This window comes from Trachypithecus francoisi, unplaced genomic scaffold (assembly GCF_009764315.1).
Source record: "Trachypithecus francoisi isolate TF-2019V2 unplaced genomic scaffold, Tfra_2.0 Lachesis_group5, whole genome shotgun sequence".
NCBI classification, from domain to species: Eukaryota; Metazoa; Chordata; class Mammalia; order Primates; family Cercopithecidae; genus Trachypithecus; species Trachypithecus francoisi.
Window position 1 is genome coordinate 63,514,555 of NW_022681470.1, and position 19,559 is coordinate 63,534,113.

Genomic DNA, 19,559 nt, shown 5'->3' on the forward strand with positions numbered 1-19,559 from the left:
GACCTGAGACTCCCCAGGCTGTCTTGCTCTCCCCTGCCACCCAATCAACAGGTATTTATCTGACACCTACTTAAAGTTCGGCCCAGGTTTCAGCCAAGCGGGGTGCCAAAAAGCTTAGGCACCAAACTAATGTCTGTCTCCCTCCAGAGAGCATCTCACTGGGGAAATGGGATTAACATGTGAAACAATCATTAAACAATAAAAGGCAGCATATAATTAGATGCCAATTGTAGCCATACAGGCTCTGAAATCACCTCTATAGGCTCTTGCTGTATGGATTTAACATTAGCTAGCAGCTGCAGAGAGCTGTGACGATGGTAATTTGTACTTTTGCTGCAATGGGAATCTGAGGCTTTGAGGCCATGGGGCTGGTGTTTGGGAGTGAGTCACAGAACCAGGGAGTGAGCCTAGCCATCTACCTGCATTCCTACCCCAGCCAGCTTTGTTGCCTCCTCATCGCAGAATGGAGGAAAGTAAGCAAAATCCAGGGAAGTGCCCAAGCCTTTGTCTACTTGTGAAAAGTGTCCATGAAATGAGAGTGAAGTTACAAAGGCCCATTAACTGGTGGTGTGAGGAAATACACAGGAAACATAGGAAGTATGATTCAGGAGAAAGAAAGAGACCAGGACAAAATTGTGATTACCTTTCTCCATGTGGGAATCAAAATGCCAGGGATCTGGTATATTAAGAGAGAGGATGGAGAGATGGCTATAGACTGGAGAAATTGCACTGGGAAACTACATAGAGAAGACAAAACTAGGGCTAATAGTATTCTAGGCAGGGGACTCTGCACAAACAACAGTGTAGAGCAAACTGCTGCCCATGGCCAGGTTCCATAAATAAAGTTTGTTTTGTTTTTGAGACAGGGTCTTGCTCTGTCCCCCAGTGCAGTGGCACAATCATGGCTCACTGCAGCCTTGAACTCCTAGTAGGGGCTCAGGTCATTCTCTCACCTCAGCCTCCTGAGTAGCTGGGACTACAGGTGCACAGGTGCACTTCACTACGCCCAGCTAATTTCTGCATTTTTTTGTAGAGACAAGGTCTCACTATGTTGCCCAGATTGGTCTCAAACTCCTGGGCTCAAGCAATCATCCTGCCTTGGCCTCTCAAAGTGCTGGGATTATAGGTGTGAGCCACCATGCCCGGTCCATAAATAAAGTTTTACTAGAACCCAGTCACTCATCCAGCAGCCGCTTTTGTGCTACAATAGTAGAGCTGAATAGTGGCAACAGACTGCATGGCCTGCAAAACCTAATGTATTTACTGTCCGGCCCTTTACAGAAAAAGTTTGCCAACCACTGGTGCAGATAAAGGAATGAAAAAACTCTATGGGCTTGTGGTCAGTCAGAAGAAGGACTCAAGGAAAATGAAAACTGAAATTGGCTCAGAGGGGTAGAGCTTTGTTTTCCTGGGATGATAGTCACCATACATGCCTTTGGATAGGTCTGGTGATTTTTAAAACACTTTTGTACCCATTATCTCATTTGATTTTTACCTTCATATAAATCCTGTGAGACAATAAGGGATTTTTATCCCAAATTTATAGATGGAGAAACTGAGGCTTAAATATTATCTGATTTTCTCAAGATCACGTCGTTAGTCATGGGAGTTAGAAGCCAAACACACACTTGTGTTCATCCTGCAGGTACTGAACCCTTACTATGGGTCAAGCTGGTACTGGGATCTGGGACACCATAGAGGGCAAGACAGGCGTGGGTGCTTCTCTCACAGAACTCAGTCTAAATGGAAATCCAAGGCTCACTGCACTGTAATTCCTAAGAGAAATTAAGACCTTTTTTGTCCACTGTAGGCAATAGTGGATCATTGAAGGTTCTTGAGCAAGTATTTCCTATTTGCCTCATGCTCAGAGCCACCAGGCACAGAGAACAAATTGAAGTATGATGTAAGTCATTACAGAGCTTTAGTCTAGTTGGAAAGAAGACCTGAGACGGATGAGTCTACTTGGAGGTTAATGTAAGTAGCCAGGCGCAGTGGCTCATGCCTATAATCCTGCCACTTTGTGAGGCTGAAGTGAGAGTATTGCTTGAGGCCAGGAGTTTGAGACCAGCCTGGGCAACATAGCAAGGCACCTCATTTCTACAAAAAATAAAAAAATTAGCCAGAAGTGTAGCACATGCTTGTAGTCCCAGCTACATGGGAGGCTGAGGCAGGAGGGTCACTTGAGCCTAGGAGGTCAAGGCTGCAGTGAGCTGTGATTGCACCAGTGCACTCTCGCCTGGGTGACAGAGCGAAACATCTCAAAAAAAAAAAAAAAAAGTAAGTGTGTGTGTGTGTAAGCAGATGCACACTTAAGTGCCAGATAGTACAGTGTTGCCTTTAGATGTAGGTTAGCTTTAACCTCACTGTGGCTCACTTTCCTTGATGGTAAAATGAGCATCATAATAGTATTTTTTTGTGATACATTTGCTGTGATGAAGAAATGAGCTAATACAAGCTAAGTGAGTAGAATAGTGCGTGGTACATATTGGCTGTAGTGAGTCATCATCATCATCATCGTCATCATCATTCAGGGCTGGAGTGATCAGGAAAGGCTTGACAAATGAAGCGACTTCTGATGGGCAGACAGGCGTGAGATGATTCCAATCGTGGGCCAGGAGGAGGAAAGACTGACACATTTAAAAAGAGGGAGAGTGAAATTTTTAACAAAAATGAGGTTTGTGATTTTGGTTAAGAAAAAGTAGGCACGAATGTGTATAATAGCTGCAGCACCGCGGGTGGGACACACGTCCTCCTCAGCCCACCCTCATCCTGGGGAACCCCCCTCATTGCTGCAGCATTCCTGGGTGCCCCGTGCCCACCTGGGAATACCAGAAGTCATGTGACTCACTCAGAGCCTCTCATTAGGTCACTCCCACTCACCAAAATTAAGTTTACTTATGTCATTGATTAGAATGCAGAAGTAGGGTTTTGTTGCTGTTGCTTTAGTGATAAAATAAAGAAAAACAGCTTACGGCAAATCTGCTCTGAGTTAGGCCCCAGACGACAGGGGTATGGTCCTCCTTATTTTGTTTAGAATATTTAAATGGAAGCATTAGAGAATCACTCAGAGAGGTGGGGGGGGGGTGTCGCTCTGAACCCCTAGCACCCAGCCTCTTTACTTGGCTGTTCCCCAGTCACCTCCAGAGCTAAAAGAGGAAATCGCCCTTTTCCATGGCATAGGACATGTGAGCACAAACCTATTTTTCACCAGTGCCCTGGACATGCCAAGTGCATTGGGAACAGCTCAGCCATCTGCCACCAATGCCAGGGGCTTAATCGGAGCAGATGAATTCCATGCCAGATGCACCGAGATGTGTGAGCCCCCCCAGGAGAGACACCTCACATGCCAATGTCTATATTTGTTAAATCATAACAGAGTTCCCTATTCTGTCTCTGTCTTGGGCCACCCCAAGAGACAAAACTGTCTGCTTGGTTTCTCGCTTTGTACCCGTGGACAGATCCTTCACTTTGAAGGCTTAAGAATCTGACAGGTGAATAGAAATCAGAGTCTTTGTCTCATCCTCTGACGATTGCTATAGTATCGATCTTGCTCACATGGCAGATAGTGCCTGTTAGGGAAACCTTTGGGGTGTTTGTGTATTTCTTGGCACCAAGTGTTCATTCTGCAGCTGGATGAATACCCTTGAGGTCTGGAATTGTTGTGATGGGTCTATTTTAGTTCTTTTCAAATGTTGCTACGAATTAAAATCAACTGGGAGATTTTAAAAATTTTGATGATGCCCAGACTGCATCCCAGACCAATTAAATCAGAATCTCCAGGGATAAAGCCCAGGCAGCTAAGTTTCTAAAGATCCCCCAGATGATCGCACTGTGTAGACAAATTTAAGAACGACTGGTCTAGAGGATACGCCATCTCTTGGGTGGAAAAAGGATCCATGAGCCCTTGTGGCTGTGGCTGGCTGACCTACTTCAGGAGGTGATTCATTTGGTCCTTGGGTCACATCTTGTCTGCCAGATGTTTTTGTGGGCAGCAGCCATCCCAGACCTGGGTGCTGACATTCATGGCTGTGACATTCGTAGTGCTGGCTACACACGGGGCTCCTGGCACTCCCAGACAGGGCTCCCCATCACCAGCCAGAGGGCCAGGCCTCAGAATGGTGAGGTCAGGGCTGCCGTCTTTTGCGTCAGCCCTGGAAGGCAGAGGTGCCTGTGGCCACTTTCGTCACTTCCCCGTGTTTGTGGTGGGAAAGGGAGAGATAGATGGGTCTATCTGCTGAAGAAAAGGGGAACAGGAAGAAGAAACCCTAGGCTAAGGCAGCTTTGCTTCTCACTGTATTGAAAATCAGTGAGACTGGTTTGAAAGCCACAGCACAGCTGCCTTTTCTTACGGGGAAATGGCTCTAGCTTGGTTGGAAACTATGAGAGGAGATCTTTCCGGAGCTTCTACAATTTTCTTTCCATCACTTAATTCTTTTTTATAGACAAGTATGAGAAAGCTATTACCTCCTGAGGAGCAACAGCCTACATGCGTCAGAGACAGAGTGAGTGTATAATGGTAACCAGACAACGGGATCTTTCCAATTGGAAGCTCCCAAAGGGAAGGCGAGATAGGGGTAGGGCCAGGGTCAGGCACATCTGGTCCCACAGACACGTGCTCAGCTGGCAAAGACTGAGGGTAGGGAGCTCTGGGAGCTACCCAAAGGAAGGGATGAGGAATGAGAGGTTTCACTGTGAGAGTCCCGGGTTAATGGACTGACAGTGAATGAAGAGAGTCTGTGAGGCTCACACTACTTGCTATTCACCTCTGGCAAGTGGAGATGGCCAGGGCTGCTTGCCTTTGGGTGGTCTGCAACAGCATCAGTGTTCAGTTCCAGAGACCTGGGAAGGCACGCAGGAGAAGGCTGGGCCCTGCATCCTGGTGGCTGCATCTCAACTCGAGTTAGAAGTCCTTCCTTCCCACCTTCACAGGTGACATGGTGCCTCTGGGGCCTGACCTTCTGCTTAGACTCATCTTAGATGAACATTCCACAGATCAGGTAACTTACAGGCTTTGGTTTAACAGCTGCTCATCCCAGCCCTGCAGCACGGAGTTTCAGTGATCGTTATGGGCATGGCAGGCCGGCCCCTTCAGCAAAAGATGCCATCCCATGGTGGCTACATGTGAATTGAGAAGAACATGGGCCTTAGATGGATTTGATTCCAGTTCCTACTTAGCCTCTTACTAGCAGTGAACCACAGGCATGTTTCTTAAACTGAGCCTCAGTTTTGTAATCCGTGAAATAAGAATGACCTATGTAGTATGTGAGAGAAGGTATGCGAAAGTACCCAGCACAGGCTGTTACTTCCCTTGGGGAGAGTACAGCGGGAGCAGACAGGCCAGGGAACGATGCCATGATGGAAAGAGGATGTCAGAAGCCGGACGTGGTGGCTCACACCTGTAATGCCAGCACTTTGGGAGGCCAAGGCGGGTGGGTCACTTGAGGTCAGGAGTTTGACACCAGCCTGGCCAATATAGTGAAACTCCGTCTCTACTAAAGATACAAAAATTAGCTGGGCATGGTGGCATGCACCTGTAATCCCAGCTACTTGGGAGGCTGAGGCAGGAGAATCGAACCTGGGAGGCAGAGGTTGCAGTGAGCCAAGATCGTGCCACTGCATTCCAGCCTGGGTGACAGAGAGAGACTCCATCTCGAAAAGAAGAGAAAAGAAGAGAAGAGAAAAGAAAAGAAAAGAAAGCAAAGCAAAGAAAAATAAAGCAAAGAGGAGGGGAGGAAGGAAGGAAGGAAGGAAGAAGGAAGGAAGGAAGGAAGGAAGGAAGGGAGTCAGCTATGCTGAGGGGTTGGAGGTGAGAGGCTGGAGCCATGCCAGCTCCTCTTGGCAGCTAGAGCCTGACATTGTATTGGTTCTGTGGGATTGGAAAGTGGGAGAAGGAAGTGATGGCAGGTTGTTCAGGATGGCGTGTCTCCCACATGGCTTGCTGAAGGGAGGAAGGTAGGGCAAAGCTCAGTCACGGGTGCCCTGTTGTGTTCCACGGGGTGGTGGTGTGATGTCGCGGCAGCTGTGAAATTCCCCAGCCAAACCCAGACACCCACAGGACAGTGTCAGATGGTGTCAGAGTCATCCCTCTCTGGGCCTCAGTTTCCTCATTTGCCAAAGGAGAATCCTGATCCACCCCAAGTCTTCTACACTTCTAACATCAGGCAAATTCTGGGTGGGTTCTGACCAACCAGTTCCCGCACTCCCGGCCACTCAGGGACAGTGTGAAGATAAAACCGGGAGGTGGGTAACAGTGAACTTGAGAGAGATCCAGAGAACTGGCTGAGAGACAGTGGCTTCAACACCAGAATTCACCCCTGTATTCTCTCTACAAGGTGAGGGCCATTGACCTCAATCTCCTCAATTTCATTCTTCATTTATCCTTCCCAGGGGGTGGGAGGAGGAGGGCATCTGGGAACATATGAGAAGAATGAACACATGGTCTCGCAGGAGGAACACACCGGGACAGACCTGGAATTTCTGTTTCGTTCTGTACATACTGACTGTAGGGCGTGAGGCAAGTTGCTAAACTTCTCTTAGTCTCAATAGTCTCACCTATAAGATGGGATAATAAACTATCCTGCAGACTTCTGGTTTGTGAGAATCAAATGAGAGAATGTATGCCAAGTACTTGGCACAGAGGAGGTGCTAAGTAAATTCTAGGTGTCCCTGTGCCCAGTAGCAGTTTATCTCCTCTGTTATGGTAGACAGCTACAGCCCTTCATCCCTGCCGGTTCACTCATTCATTTGACAAATACTTACTTCTTGCTATGTGAAAAGCACTGTGGCAAGTGATGTGGGGCCTGAACTGGTCTCCATAGGTTCTTGGTCCTTGGGATCTAAGAGAATTCTTGTCTTTCCGATCAGCAGTATATACTGGCACCACGGGTAGATGCCTGTCCCTCCAGCTGTGTTACTTCCTTGAGGAGACAGACCATGGCTTGTATTTCTTTGCATCTCCCATAGCATCAAAGAAGCATCTTTTCCATAGCAGCCCTCCGTAAGCAAATGTGGCTCTGCTCGTTCGCCAGATTCATAGTCAGTGCCTGAGTGCCAGACACTTTCACACTTATCTCAAGACAAGCCTGTGCAGTAGGTATTGTTCCCATTCCACAGAGGAGGAGACTGAGGCTTAGAGAAATCTGAGTTACTTCCCCAGGAGGGCTGGCTAGACACCGGCACAGCTGCGATTTGACCTCTCATTGTCTCACTCTGAGTCTGTGCAGTTAGTTCCACTCTGCAGGGCTGGTGCTCACTTCTTGGTTAGAGAGGCTTTGGGGAGGGCGTGGTTGTTCCCTTTCTCACCCTGAGAACCACTACGCATCCACTTCCACTTCTGTGTCTCTTCCAGAATGTCTGTAAACCTGTGGAGGAGACACAGCGCCCACCCACACTGCAGGAGATCAAGCAGAAGATCGACAGCTACAACATGCGAGAGAAGAACTGCCTGGGCATGAAGCTGGTAAGTGCCCGCCTGCCCTCAACCTGGTCCCTGCTCCACCACCCGCTTTGGGTTTGGCACCTCAGACCTCACTCTAAATTCTGTGGCTACTAAATTCTGTGGCTACTCCCTGGCAGTTCCGTTCCTTTCCTCTGGCCTCCAGAGGCCTCAGGGGTCTGGAAGGGTGATAGCCAGAGCCTTCAGTGGCCTCCATGTGCTTTAGGGAAATAGATCTGACCCTTTCATTTTTTGCTTGTGACTTTGGGAAGCTCTTTTAACTTCTCTGAGTTTCAGTGTAAACTAAGTGATTAAATGATACATAATGACCAAGGACCCGGTATTGCTTGGCCCCCAGGGATCCAAGACAATGGGACTTAGCTGCTCCCCTTCCTACCCCTTTGATTGTGAGAGAGGGACATACTGTCTCAGACAGAGGAGGGCACCCAACTTAGCACCCAGTTGGGAAAGGCTGTCTTCAATAGGGAGGGGAGAAGGTAGAAAAACTGCCCCCTGCTGATGGCTGGCATCAACTGGCTCTTCGGGGTTCAGCCAGATGGAGCACCAGAAAATCCAGTCACAAATGGACCTGGGATTAAGTCTTAAAGGCTGTTTCTTAGTAAAGAGATGCAGGAGGAAATCTAGTGTGCTCGTTCCCCAAGGCCCTCATTATAGAGCCTTCCTGCTTCCTGCCTGGTTCAGGGGTACAAACTAGAGTGGCTACCCCACACCCTGCCTCTTACAATGGGGACTCACCAAAGGCAACTGGCTGCAGGAGGTCTGGGGGAGCTGGCCTGAGCCTCCTGGTAGGGAAAGCCACTGCAGCCCCACAGGTCCTCTCTGGTAGCTGGATCTTGAGGGTCTTCTCCCAGCCCACTTTGGGGAAAGGGATCTCTGCTTCTTCCTCCAGCTCTCCCAGGTCAGCAGAGGCAGGAAAGAACTCAAGGAGACAGGTGGGTGCTGCTGGGGCAATGGTCCCAAGTGGCAGATATGATCATGCAAGATGGACGGCCCTGACCCCTTATGACATGCCCTTGCTGGCAGAGTGAAGACGGCACCTACACGGGTTTCATCAAAGTGCATCTGAAACTCCGGCGGCCTGTGACAGTGCCTGCTGGGATCCGGCCCCAGTCCATCTATGATGCCATCAAGGATGTGAACCTGGCAGCCACCACGGACAAGCGGACGTCCTTCTACCTGCCTCTAGATGCCATCAAGCAGCTGCACATCAGCAGCACCACCACTGTCAGTGAGGTCATCCAGGGGCTGCTCAAGAAGTTCATGGTTGTGGACAATCCCCAGAAGTTTGCACTTTTTAAGCGGATACACAAGGACGGACAAGGTAGGAGAAAGAGTGCACCCAACCAGACCGTTCCCTTCCTACCTGTGTCCAAGCCCACCCACTAAAACTCCTGCCGGCCTTGGGTGGGAGCTGTGGGCTTCTCCTGAGCACCAGGGATCCAGCTGTCCATGTGATGTTCAGATCTGTGGAATCCAGGCAGGGAGGAAAGAGCAGCGAGCCTGACAGGGCAGCTCACTGTGTCCCTGACTCTGCATGTGACTTCAGGAAAACCACACCCTAGGCTCCCATTTCCTGATCTGTGCAATGGGAGGAATCTGCCCCACCGTTCCTAATCTTTCAGGAGATGATGTGAATGGAATCATGCTTTAAACTCTGAGCAGACACCCAACATAAAAGGTTATTGCCCTGTTCATGACTGTCATGTTCATTTCATTAAAAGGCCCCTCTACTTCCAGTTGTATGTAACCCACCTCTATGTTTCCAATCCTTTCCCCAAAGCCTGGGCCCCGCCCTTCTTTTCTGGAATGAGCTCCCAGCCCCCTCTCTTGGTTTGCAGTGCTCTTCCAGAAACTCTCCATTGCTGACCGCCCCCTCTATCTGCGCCTGCTTGCTGGGCCTGACACCGAGGTCCTCAGCTTTGTGCTAAAGGAGAATGAAACTGGAGAGGTGGAGGTAGGTCTGGACCCCCTGTGCAAACCCAGCCCTTAGGGCACCCTGGGTGGGTGCAGGTGGGCATTGTTCTAACTACCCCACATAGGTGGGAGCCACGCAGCAGGGGCAGGAAGATGACTGTTGAGAGATTGAGCAGGGGTGGGTGATGGCCCTGAGGGTCAGTGTTTCAGCCAGGACTTTGAGCACCCTGGGGTAGCATGTTACGGCCTGTGTGTGGCAAGGCCTGTGGAAAGGATTTCACATGCTTTATTTCTGAAAACTCAGAGAGGAGGGAGACCGAGAAACTCCCTGTGCTCAGGCACAGGCTGTTTTTGCTTCAAAATGGCCTGAGGCCTACCAAGCTCCATCTCTGGGCTCCACTGGGTATAGACGTTTTTGAGCCATTTGTCCTCCCTTTTCTTGAATACTGACCTCCATCCCCAAGGGGAGCTAACCAGTGTGCAGTCTTGTGGCATAAACTGGGGTAAAACAAGGCCGGTGCCACCCATGGCCTGAGAATGACCAACAGGTCACACCACTGGGGAGAGGTGGAGTCAGGCCCAACCCCGGTCTCCCGAGCCCACGTGCCACTCCTCCACCTGCTTTCTGAGGGTCTGCATGTTGGCAGCCTGGGTGGTTCCAGCATCACTGTCGAGATCTCAGCTGCTACACAGAAACTTAAGATTACTGAAGTTCAGAATGAAAACATGGTTCACAGACTGGCATGAGATGCCAGCATTTGGAATTTTGCTGCTGCTATGACAGGCATGCAAAGCCCAAGCTTTCCTGATTCCGTCTGTTCAGTAGCGAGCTGTGTGTGAATCACAGATGGGAACTGGGAAGGGGAAGGCAGCAGGGCCCCGTGGGTCATGTCAACTTCTAACCCGTCTCCTCTTGTTTCTTCCCACAAATCTCCCTCTCGCCTCACAGTGGGATGCCTTCTCCATCCCTGAACTTCAGAACTTCCTAACAATCCTGGAAAAAGAGGAGCAGGACAAAATCCAACAAGTGCAAAAGAAGTATGACAAGTTTAGGCAGAAACTGGAGGAAGCCTTAAGAGAATCCCAGGGCAAACCTGGGTAACCGGTCCTGCTTCCTCTCCTCCTGGTGCACTCAGATTTATTTGTATTATTAATTATTATTTTGCAACGGACACCTCTGGCAGGTGCATTCGTGCCTGCCCAGCAGTTCCAGCTGTGGCAAAAGTCTCTTCCACGGACAAGTGTTTGCACGGGGGTTCAGCTGTGCCCGCCCCAGGCTGTGCCCCACCACAGACTCTGCCAAGGATCAGAACTCATGTGAAACAAACCGCTGACGTCCTCTCTCGATCTGCAAGCCTTTCATCAACCAAATAGCTGCCTCTCTTGTCACCAAACTGGAACCTCACACCAGCCAGCAAAGGAAGGAAGAAAGGTTTTAGAGCTGTGTGTTCTTTCTCTGGCTTTGATTATTCTTTGAGTTCTCTTATTTGCCACCTACAGTACCTTTATTTATGAGTGAAAAGTTGTAGCACATTCCTTTTGCAGGTCTGAGCTAAGCCCCTGAAAGCAGGATAATGCTTATAAAAGGACTGTTCCCGTGGCCCCAAGGTGCCTGTTGTTCACACTTAAGGGAAGTTTATAAAGCTACTGGCCCCAGATGCTCAGGGTAAGGAGCACCAAAGCTGAGGCTGGCTCAGAGATCTCCAGAGAAGCTGCAACCTGCCCTGGCCCTGGCTCTGGCCCTGGCCCACATTGCACATGGAAACCCAAAGGCATGTATCTGCGTATGTGTGGTGCTTAGTCACATCTTTGTCAACAAACTGTTTGTTTTTAAGTTACAAATTTGAATTTAATGTTGTCATCATCCTCATGTGTTTCCCCAAAGGGAAGCCAGCCACTGACCATTTACAAAGTCTCCTGCTAAGTATGGAAATCAGACAGTAACAGAAATCCAAAAAGAGATGCAGAGAAACGTGTCCAAGCTGTCTTCAGCCTTCCCCAGCTAGAGAGCAGAGGAGGACCTGGACTGCTTGGGTTCCCCATCGGCCTCCAGCACTGCCTCCCTCCTCCCACTGGGACTCTGGGATCTCCAGGTGCTGCCCAAGGAGTTGCCTTGATTACAGAGAGGGGAGCCTCCAATTCGGCCAACTTGGAGTCCTTTCTGTTTTGAAGCATGGGCCAGCCCCAGCACTGCACTCAGAGAGCCAGTGGGCCTGGCCTCCCCGTCGACCTTAGTGCCTTTTTGTTTTCAGAGAGAAATAGAAGCAGGGCAAGTTTGCCTGAAGCTCTGCTGCTGGCTCCTCCTGCCAGGAAGTGGACAATGGTGGCGGTGTGGGAGACAAGGCCAGGAGAGTCCGCATTCAGTATGGGTTGAGGGTCACAGACCTCCCTCCCATCTGGGTGCCTGCGTTTTGACTCCAATCAGTGATACCAGACCACACTGACAGGGAGGATCAGATTCCTGACTCTACATTTCACTGGCTTCTTGTTTAGGCTGAATCCTAAAATAAATTAGTCAAACAATTCCAACAAGCAGCCAGGACTGCAGAGACACTCCAATGCAGAGGGAGAAGGACTTGTAATTTTCAAAGCAGGGCTGGTTTTCCAATCCAGCCTCTGAGAAACCATTTCTTTGCTATCCTCTGCCTTCCCAAGTCCCTCTTGGGTTGGTTCAAGCCCAAGCTTGTTCGTGTAGCTTCAGAGGTTCCCTCCCTGACCCAGGCTGAGTCCATACTGCCACTGATCCCAGAAGGAATGCTGACCCTTCGTCGTATAAACTGTGCATAGGATTTTTTAAACCACAAAATCCCTGGTTAGCCATCTCATGCTCAGCCTTATCACTTCCCTCCCTTGAAAAACTCTCTCCCTGCTGTATATTAAAGGGAGCAGGTAGACAGTCATTTTCCTTCGTCCTGCATGTCTCTAACATTAATAGAAGGCATGGCTCCTGCTGCAACCGCTGTGAATGCTGCTGAGAACCTCCCTCTATGGGGATGGCTATTTTATTTTTGAGAAGGGGAAAAAAAAAAAGTCACGTATATATACACATAAAGGCATATAGCTATATATAAAGAGATAAGGGTGTTTATGAAATGAGAAAATTATTGGACAATTCAGATTTTACTAAAGCACAGTTAGACCCAGCCTATGCTGAGGTCTAAACCTCTGAAAAAAGTATAGTATCGAGTACCCCTTCCCTCCCAGAGGTGGGAGTAACTGCTGGTAGTGCCTTCTCTGGTTGTGTTGCTCAGCGTGTAAGTGTTTGTTTCCAGGATATTTTCTTTTTAAATGTCTTTCTTATATGGGTTTTAAAAAAAAGTAATAAAAGCCTGTTGCAAAAATGACTCATGTTAGAAATGTCTCCCTTGAACTTCACCATCTTACAGCCATTGGGAGTGGGGGAGAGAGGGTGAGAACGGACATGATCACGTGCTTCCTAGTGGAGTCAGATTTTCTTTTGCCAGTGAGCAGAGGAATGAAGGCTATTGTTCAAATAATTTGGAGAAAATTGTCCAAATGCGTAGGCGGGAGGGCGCTGCCTGGGTGACCAGCTGTTCCATGTCTCCAGGGAGCAGGAGAGTCAAGGAGCCTGATTGCAGGCGGAGATGCTGATGTTTGGGAAAGAGGAAAGCCTTCTGGAGCTAAGGGTGATTTGACACCAGGACAGGCTACTGAGCTGAGCCACAATTCTTCTACTTCTGGAATTATTTTAAAATAAGGTCGAAACGAATAGATCGTTAAAAGTTTAAGATCACTTCACCTGGAGGAAGGGGGCTAGATGAAATGACCCAAACAGTCCTTTCACTTGAGTTCTCTGACCTTCATCAAAGAAACATCTCAGTAATTATGGAAATAACCACACTAAAGTTATTACAAAGAAATTCTTGCCTGCCTTCCAGTATTGATCACATAGAATGCAATAAATAGGGCCCAAAGAATGAATGAATGTCCAACAAGCATCCTTAAAATTGCCCAAGAATGGGGCACATTTGTAACATTTCTGTTCACCTAGACCTCCAAGAAATGTATCTTTCAATGATTTTGCCAAAGTCTAAAAATGAAGCAGTTTCTGCTTTTCACTGAAACTCATATGGTTACGGCATAGGGTTAATAAATTCAAACTTGTATGTTTGACATTAATACAGATTATTTGACTTAGCACATAGGAAAAAGAACCTGTTACAGAGTCTGACTCTACTCTGCCTTTGAACATGTCCCTATGCTGTTCACAGGGGGAGAGGGAAGATGACTCAGTGCAAGTGTGTCACCGTTACTGGAAAAACACTCAATGCACAGGTCTGGACAGCACTGGGTCATGGCAGAACTGTGGGTCAAACCACAATCAAGGATAGATGTTCATTTTAGACCCAGCCCTACCACTTACTGGCTTTGTGTCTTCAGCAGAGATCAACAAGGCAGGATATGACCTTTCTTAGCCTCCGCTCCCTCCAAGATCGTGCAAAACAAATCAAGTTTGCAAAAGAACTTTGCACAGTGCTATATTTTACTTGTATTCCCATAAGGACCATAGTTCATTACTACTATACAGATCATAATCCCTCAATCAGACTCTGGCAGGCCAAAGGCTTTAACAGGGTCCTGTTTAGGCTCAATTTCTGGAAATCCCTTTCCTAGTTTCATATGCTCATGCCGGTAGAGATAGGATTAGTGAAATTAAGGAGTTTACTTATGAGTATAAAGGCCTATTTATAGGGCCTGATAACAGACGGTAGGAGGCGTCACACACACATTTTCAAACCCATTCCTTTTTTCCTTTTCAAGCCTCAAATGGGCAATTTGTGGATACTGTGGATACTTTTAAGCCTTCTTAATTGGAGAAAAACCGAGGAGAGAAAGAAGTAAACTGAAGTGCAACTGTCTCTTAATGGTAAAACCCAAGAACTCAAGGAATTTAGCCCAGTTCTCCCTCCTATTGTACAAGCAGAGATCTGGTCAGAGAAATGATTCCATAAACTGAGCAGGGACCAGCGCAGTGGTTCTGTACCTTTTTGGCCTCAAGTGAACCCTCTGGGAATTTGACAAAAGCATGGTCCCTCTCTCAGGAAAATGATCGTACAAAATCTGTGCACCATTTCAGGAAGTTCATGGATCCTCTAAAGACCTATTAAAGACCCCTTCCATGACCTCCACGTTAAGAAGTTGGAGCTGAAGAGGGCATGTGTTGGATAAGACTCTTCACTGTAACAAAGCTGTCATCTAGAGTTACATCACAAATTTACCAGTTAATGGCAGTGTCCTAAAGTTGGGGAAGAATCACTGTCCTATAGAAACGCATGTCCTGATATGCCTGTACTGTTTCTGATTTCTATCTAGCCTAAATTCTGCTGCAATTTAGGGTCAATTCTTTCTTCTGTTGCTTTGATTGATGACAAAGAATAGCTGGGTTCTGTTTTCTATGTGACTAACCCTTTGAGATGAGAAGGAACTATTTTGGGGCTAGGAAGTTAATTAGGCAGTAGGATATTTGGTAGGAGTTTAAAAAGCAGAAGGCCCCACCTGCCAGAACTCTGAATGGGTTGGCCTGCCTGGAAAGCAGGGAAGGAATGAAATCATTGAAACCACATGGGCAGAAAGGCAGCCACCATGGCCTCTTCTGTCCATTTAGAATACTCCTGACTTCAAAAATTAGTACAACATTTTAGCTAAGTGGAGGAAACAGAGGGAAGTCATATTTAGATTAGAATAAAAATTTATTTTTGTAAAGAATTATATTTTGTATTTGCAAAAGCTGAAAATGCTTATAAAAATTACCAGCCCAGAGCTTGGATTTCCAATGGATCCACCACGTGAGACAAAAGAGTCTGTCACTTCTTCTTGCCAGGTTTGGGGGCCTTTTCTAGACCTTGGATGTGTTTTCGAGGGAGCTGATACACTTCTACAATCCAAAAAGCACACACTCCTCAGCGGAGCATGACCTTGCTCCCCAGCCGGCCCTCCACCAGTCCCCGTTGTCTCACAATGCCATTCTACCCAGCTCAAACTCAACTTCGGGACTGATCACTTACGCCTACACCTCAAGGCTGATGTGTATATTTCTGAAATTTTCACACTGAGAGCTACTTTATGGGTGTATTTCAGGCATTTAAAATTTTTTCACGACAGAGAATGTGTCTGTTCAGTCTGTGCTCCCCTCTCTTCCTCATAACATTTCTTCTCAGTACCTCCTATGGGGTTCTTCACATAAAGGGGCTCAATTCTAGAAGTTAACATGTCTAGAAGTAACATGCCATAGGCCATGGAATACATTTGCCTAAATGAGCACTTAATATATGCCAGGTCCTGAGGATGAAAAAGGCAAGGCTTCTGGCTCATGCAGCTCAGTCTGGCAGGAGGTTCAGACATTAGAAAAAATTAGCCAAGCTGCAGACATTAACCAGAAATATAAACACAATTGGAAAGTGCTACATTAGCAATGTTTAAAATGCTAATTTAGGGACAGGTCTCTCAGGACACCTGGGCTGGGCCAGTGAGCCTCTGAGGTCAGGTGGGCTTAGGTGTGGGAGGGCATCCTAGGCAAGGGGATAGCCCAGGTGGAAGCACATGTGGGTGAACATGCAAGGAGAATCTGGGGAACTGCAAGGAGACCAGGACGGTTGCTGCCTGCAACGTGGGTATAGGAGCTGCCAGAGAGAGCCTGCAGGGAAGGCTAGGGTAAGGCCAGGGTCAGGCTGTGAAGGTCTTGTTTATTGAGCTTAGGAGTTAATTCTGAAGGCATTGAAGAGGCATACAAAGTTTTTTAGAAGGGAGTGATGTGATCATATTTGTTTAAGAAAGCTGACTCAGCAGAGATGTGAAGGCTGGTTTGAAGTGAGGACAAACTGGAGGCTGGGCTACCCAGAGTTAGTAGAAAGAACTTAGGCTTTAAGCCAGGCGTGGTGGCTCACGCCTATAATCCCAGCACTTTGGGAAGCTGAGGCAGGTGGATCACCTGAGGTCAAGAGTTCAAGACTGGCCTAGCCAACATGGTGAAACCCAGTATCTATTAAAAATACAAAAAATTAGCTGGCCGTGGTAGCATGCACCTATAATCCCAGCTACTTGGGAGGCTGAGGCAGGGGAATCACTGGAACCCCGAAGGCGGAGGCTGCAGTGAGTGCAGTGAGCCAAGATTGTGCCACTGCACTCCAGCCTGGGTGACACAGCGAGATTCCGTCTCAAAAAGAAAAAAAACTTAGACTCTGGAGTCTAAAAAAGCTCCGTGCCCAGCTCTATCACTCAAGAGTCAGATCATCTCAGGGCAAGGCACGGAACCTCTCTGGGCCTCAGTTTCCTCATCTGCAAAACAGGTAACAGCTCTGCGGCATCATTATGATTAAGAGAGATGCCTGCAAAAACCCCAACAATGGACCTAGCACAAAAGTTTGGGTGCTCGCCGAATGTTTTATAAAAAGGGACCAACCAGGAAGAAAACTACTCTAATGGTGGAAGAGAAAACACTGAATTTGAAAGGAGCCAAAGGATCTGATTCAAACATTGGTTCCATCTTCTTGCTAGCCACTAAAATCTAAATGGAGAGAGAAAGAGTGTGTGTGTATGTGTATTATGCAAGTTGAGTTGGCAGGAAGGTCTTTGCTGAGCTAGACCAATGCCTCCACTCTTCAGAGGGGATGCTCACCAAGCAATAGCCAGCCGAGGTGGTGGACCTGGTTTCCCTGGATTTGCACCTGAAGGCTGTCCTTGGCCCCAGGGGCAGGAGTGACGGTGGTGCTAGCCTGGCATCGCTGCTGAAGGATGGCAGCCACTGAGTATGGGTCCAGACCATAGGCCTCCAAGTTCCGGACCACGGTCACCTGGGGGGACAGTGGGGACAGAGACTGACGGTGGTGACTGCATTCCCTTCCCTCCAGAGGGTCTTCCGGAGCCTCAGCAGCCTCCTCAGCCCCTGTGTTCTGTGATGGTTCACCATTCCTATAACCCTAGTAATTTTTTAATCCAAATAACTTATTTTTGTGCTTCTAAATTGATTCTCTTTACCCCATCCAATATATGTGTTATATATTTAGAGGGAGAGACACTCTCTGTATCACATAGAATGTCTACCTTTTTTTTTAAAGATTTTTTTATTTGGAGAATTTAAAACATAAATGAAAGCAGAATAGTATATAAACCCACATGTACCTATCACCAGTTTCAACGATTATCAACTCATGGCCAACCTTGATTCATCTGTATCCCTGTCTACTCCCCACTCCTCTATTACTTTAAAGCAAAACTCCCCAGACATCAGATCATTTCATCTATAAATATTTCAGTATGTATCTCCAAAAGACAAGTCTCATTTAAACATAAAAACAAAACCATCATCACATCTAAAAATAAATCAACAAACAATAGTTCCTTAATATCAAGAATCTAGTCAACAACACATGCATTTTTCTGTTACTCAACTTCACAAATGACAAGTATGTGACTTTGAGATAAAAAAGAAAAATATTAGTGCTTTTAAAATATCACAATTCTCCCCCTTGTTGCTTTAAAACAAATTCTTTCTCATTCATAACTACAGATGGTAAAGTGTATTACTATCAGGGGGTGTGTGGGGGATGACCGCTATCAATAAAGACTATAAAAGCTCCAACTAGCCTTATGCTTGTCAATGGGCTCCAGACCCAGAAAATCTTAGAATCAATAAGACGTTAGAGGACGTATCTCTTCCAACTGCCCACCTGATGCATGACCCCTCAACTACATCCTCCCCCAACAAGTGCACCTAATCTTTGCTTGCAGACTCTCCAGAAAAAAATTCACTATTTTATGAAGCACCAATTTCAATTTTGGACAATTCTATTTGTCATTATTAACAGAAAATTAGTGTTTAAATAAACTATATATATGAAAATTATTTAGTTTGGTGTCTGGCACATAATTAAACTCAATAAATAGTGACTATTACTAATTATTATAAAGGTTATCATTACTGGTTCTCAATTATTGAGAAACAAGTATTTATATGCCAAGTACATTCTAAGTGCTTCAGCCATGTATACTCCTTCATTTGATCCTCAAAATGCCTTACCAGCGAGGTATTATCCCCATTTTTCACAGAGTAAAACTGAGACAAAAAGAGATGAAATAACATGCTCAAGGTCAGGCAGTGAGGCAATGGCTGCATTTGAACCCAGTCCTATCCAAAGCCCATGCTCATAACTGTACACTACTACAAAGTTCTTTATTTTGAACTCAACTCTGTTTTCTTGGAATTTCCACCCAATAACCTATTTCTGTCTTTTCAAGGCATATAGAATAAGTGTACTACTTTGCCAGGGGACAGCTCTGCACATATTTGAGGAGAGATGTCATTGGTTCCCTCCAACTTTGTGTTACCAAGCTAAACACACTCAGTTCCTTCAGCAAGTGTTTTATAAGTTATTTTCATTGAGCAAGGCCTAAGAGGTGAAAGAATATGTGGGAGCTGAATGCCCATAACATAGTTCTAAGAAAAAAATAAAAATAAAATCTCGTTTACTTTTGGAACCAGGCTCTAGCAAGTTTCCTAGAACAAAATCCTAGAGTGAGCGGGGTCAGCTTTACCTATTTCATACAGAGCCCAGCCCAGGCACATAAACACGGGTGTTTCATAAAAAATCTCTGATGTGTTTGAGGCCGATCTAAAACCTCCAATCACATTAGGGAGACTAGAACTTGGCAAGAACATTACATCACCATCCTTGAACTTTGTAAATTACCTTTTTATTGGAAGCTCTTTGTGCTAGGGTGATGTCAATTGGACAGATTTTCCCTTTCTTCACAATGGGCTCTTGTCCGGGAAAGGTCACTTGATAGGCAGGCTGTAATTTTTCCAAACACCTGAAACAGAAGTTATGAGTTACAAACTGATAAAGCCAACAGGAACCGTTTCCTCATACCCCACTACCAGCAGGCAGTTAGGTGTAGGCTGAAACTGAAGGTTCACAACCTTGGTTGCATATTAGAATTATTCAAATCCCTAGGGAGCTGCAGCCAGCTCAATGAAATCTGTATCTCATTTCAGGGCTACGTATTTTTTAAAGCTCCCTAAAGTACAGCCAAGGTTGACACCCACTGATTCAAAGATGGGAATATCAGTGACTTGAGCCCCTGGAAATGGTCCACTGACCTGGCCTTTTGAGAATCTGCCCTGTCTGCCTTGTGGAGGCTACTACCTGTCTCAAAAATGTGCCTTACGCAG

At 46.8% G+C, this 19,559-nt stretch overlaps 2 protein-coding genes across 6 annotated transcripts in view; one reads left to right on the forward strand and one right to left on the reverse strand.

The window, feature by feature from the left end:
- RASSF5 (Ras association domain family member 5) overlaps positions 1–12,714 on the forward strand; it is a 73,406-nt gene extending 60,692 nt beyond the window's left edge. For both annotated transcript variants that reach the window (XM_033198668.1, XM_033198669.1), the window contains 4 exons: positions 7,349–7,459; positions 8,480–8,777; positions 9,295–9,410; positions 10,320–12,714. In XM_033198668.1, the coding sequence (XP_033054559.1) occupies positions 7,349–7,459; positions 8,480–8,777; positions 9,295–9,410; positions 10,320–10,472 (678 nt within the window). In that variant the 3' untranslated portion in view covers positions 10,473–12,714. The remainder of the gene's footprint in view (positions 1–7,348; positions 7,460–8,479; positions 8,778–9,294; positions 9,411–10,319) is intronic.
- The window catches only part of EIF2D (eukaryotic translation initiation factor 2D), a 31,121-nt gene continuing 16,600 nt past the window's right edge, over positions 5,039–19,559 (reverse strand). For 3 of the 4 annotated variants that reach the window (XM_033198665.1, XM_033198666.1, XM_033198663.1), the window contains 3 exons: positions 19,078–19,198; positions 17,007–17,181; positions 15,063–15,266 (listed from right to left, as the gene is read on the reverse strand). In XM_033198665.1, the coding sequence (XP_033054556.1) occupies positions 15,196–15,266; positions 17,007–17,181; positions 19,078–19,198 (367 nt within the window). In that variant the 3' untranslated portion in view covers positions 15,063–15,195. Of the gene's footprint in view, positions 5,116–15,062; positions 15,267–17,006; positions 17,182–19,077; positions 19,199–19,559 lie in introns of those variants that run through there. The other variant, XM_033198664.1, reaches the window with a different exon arrangement.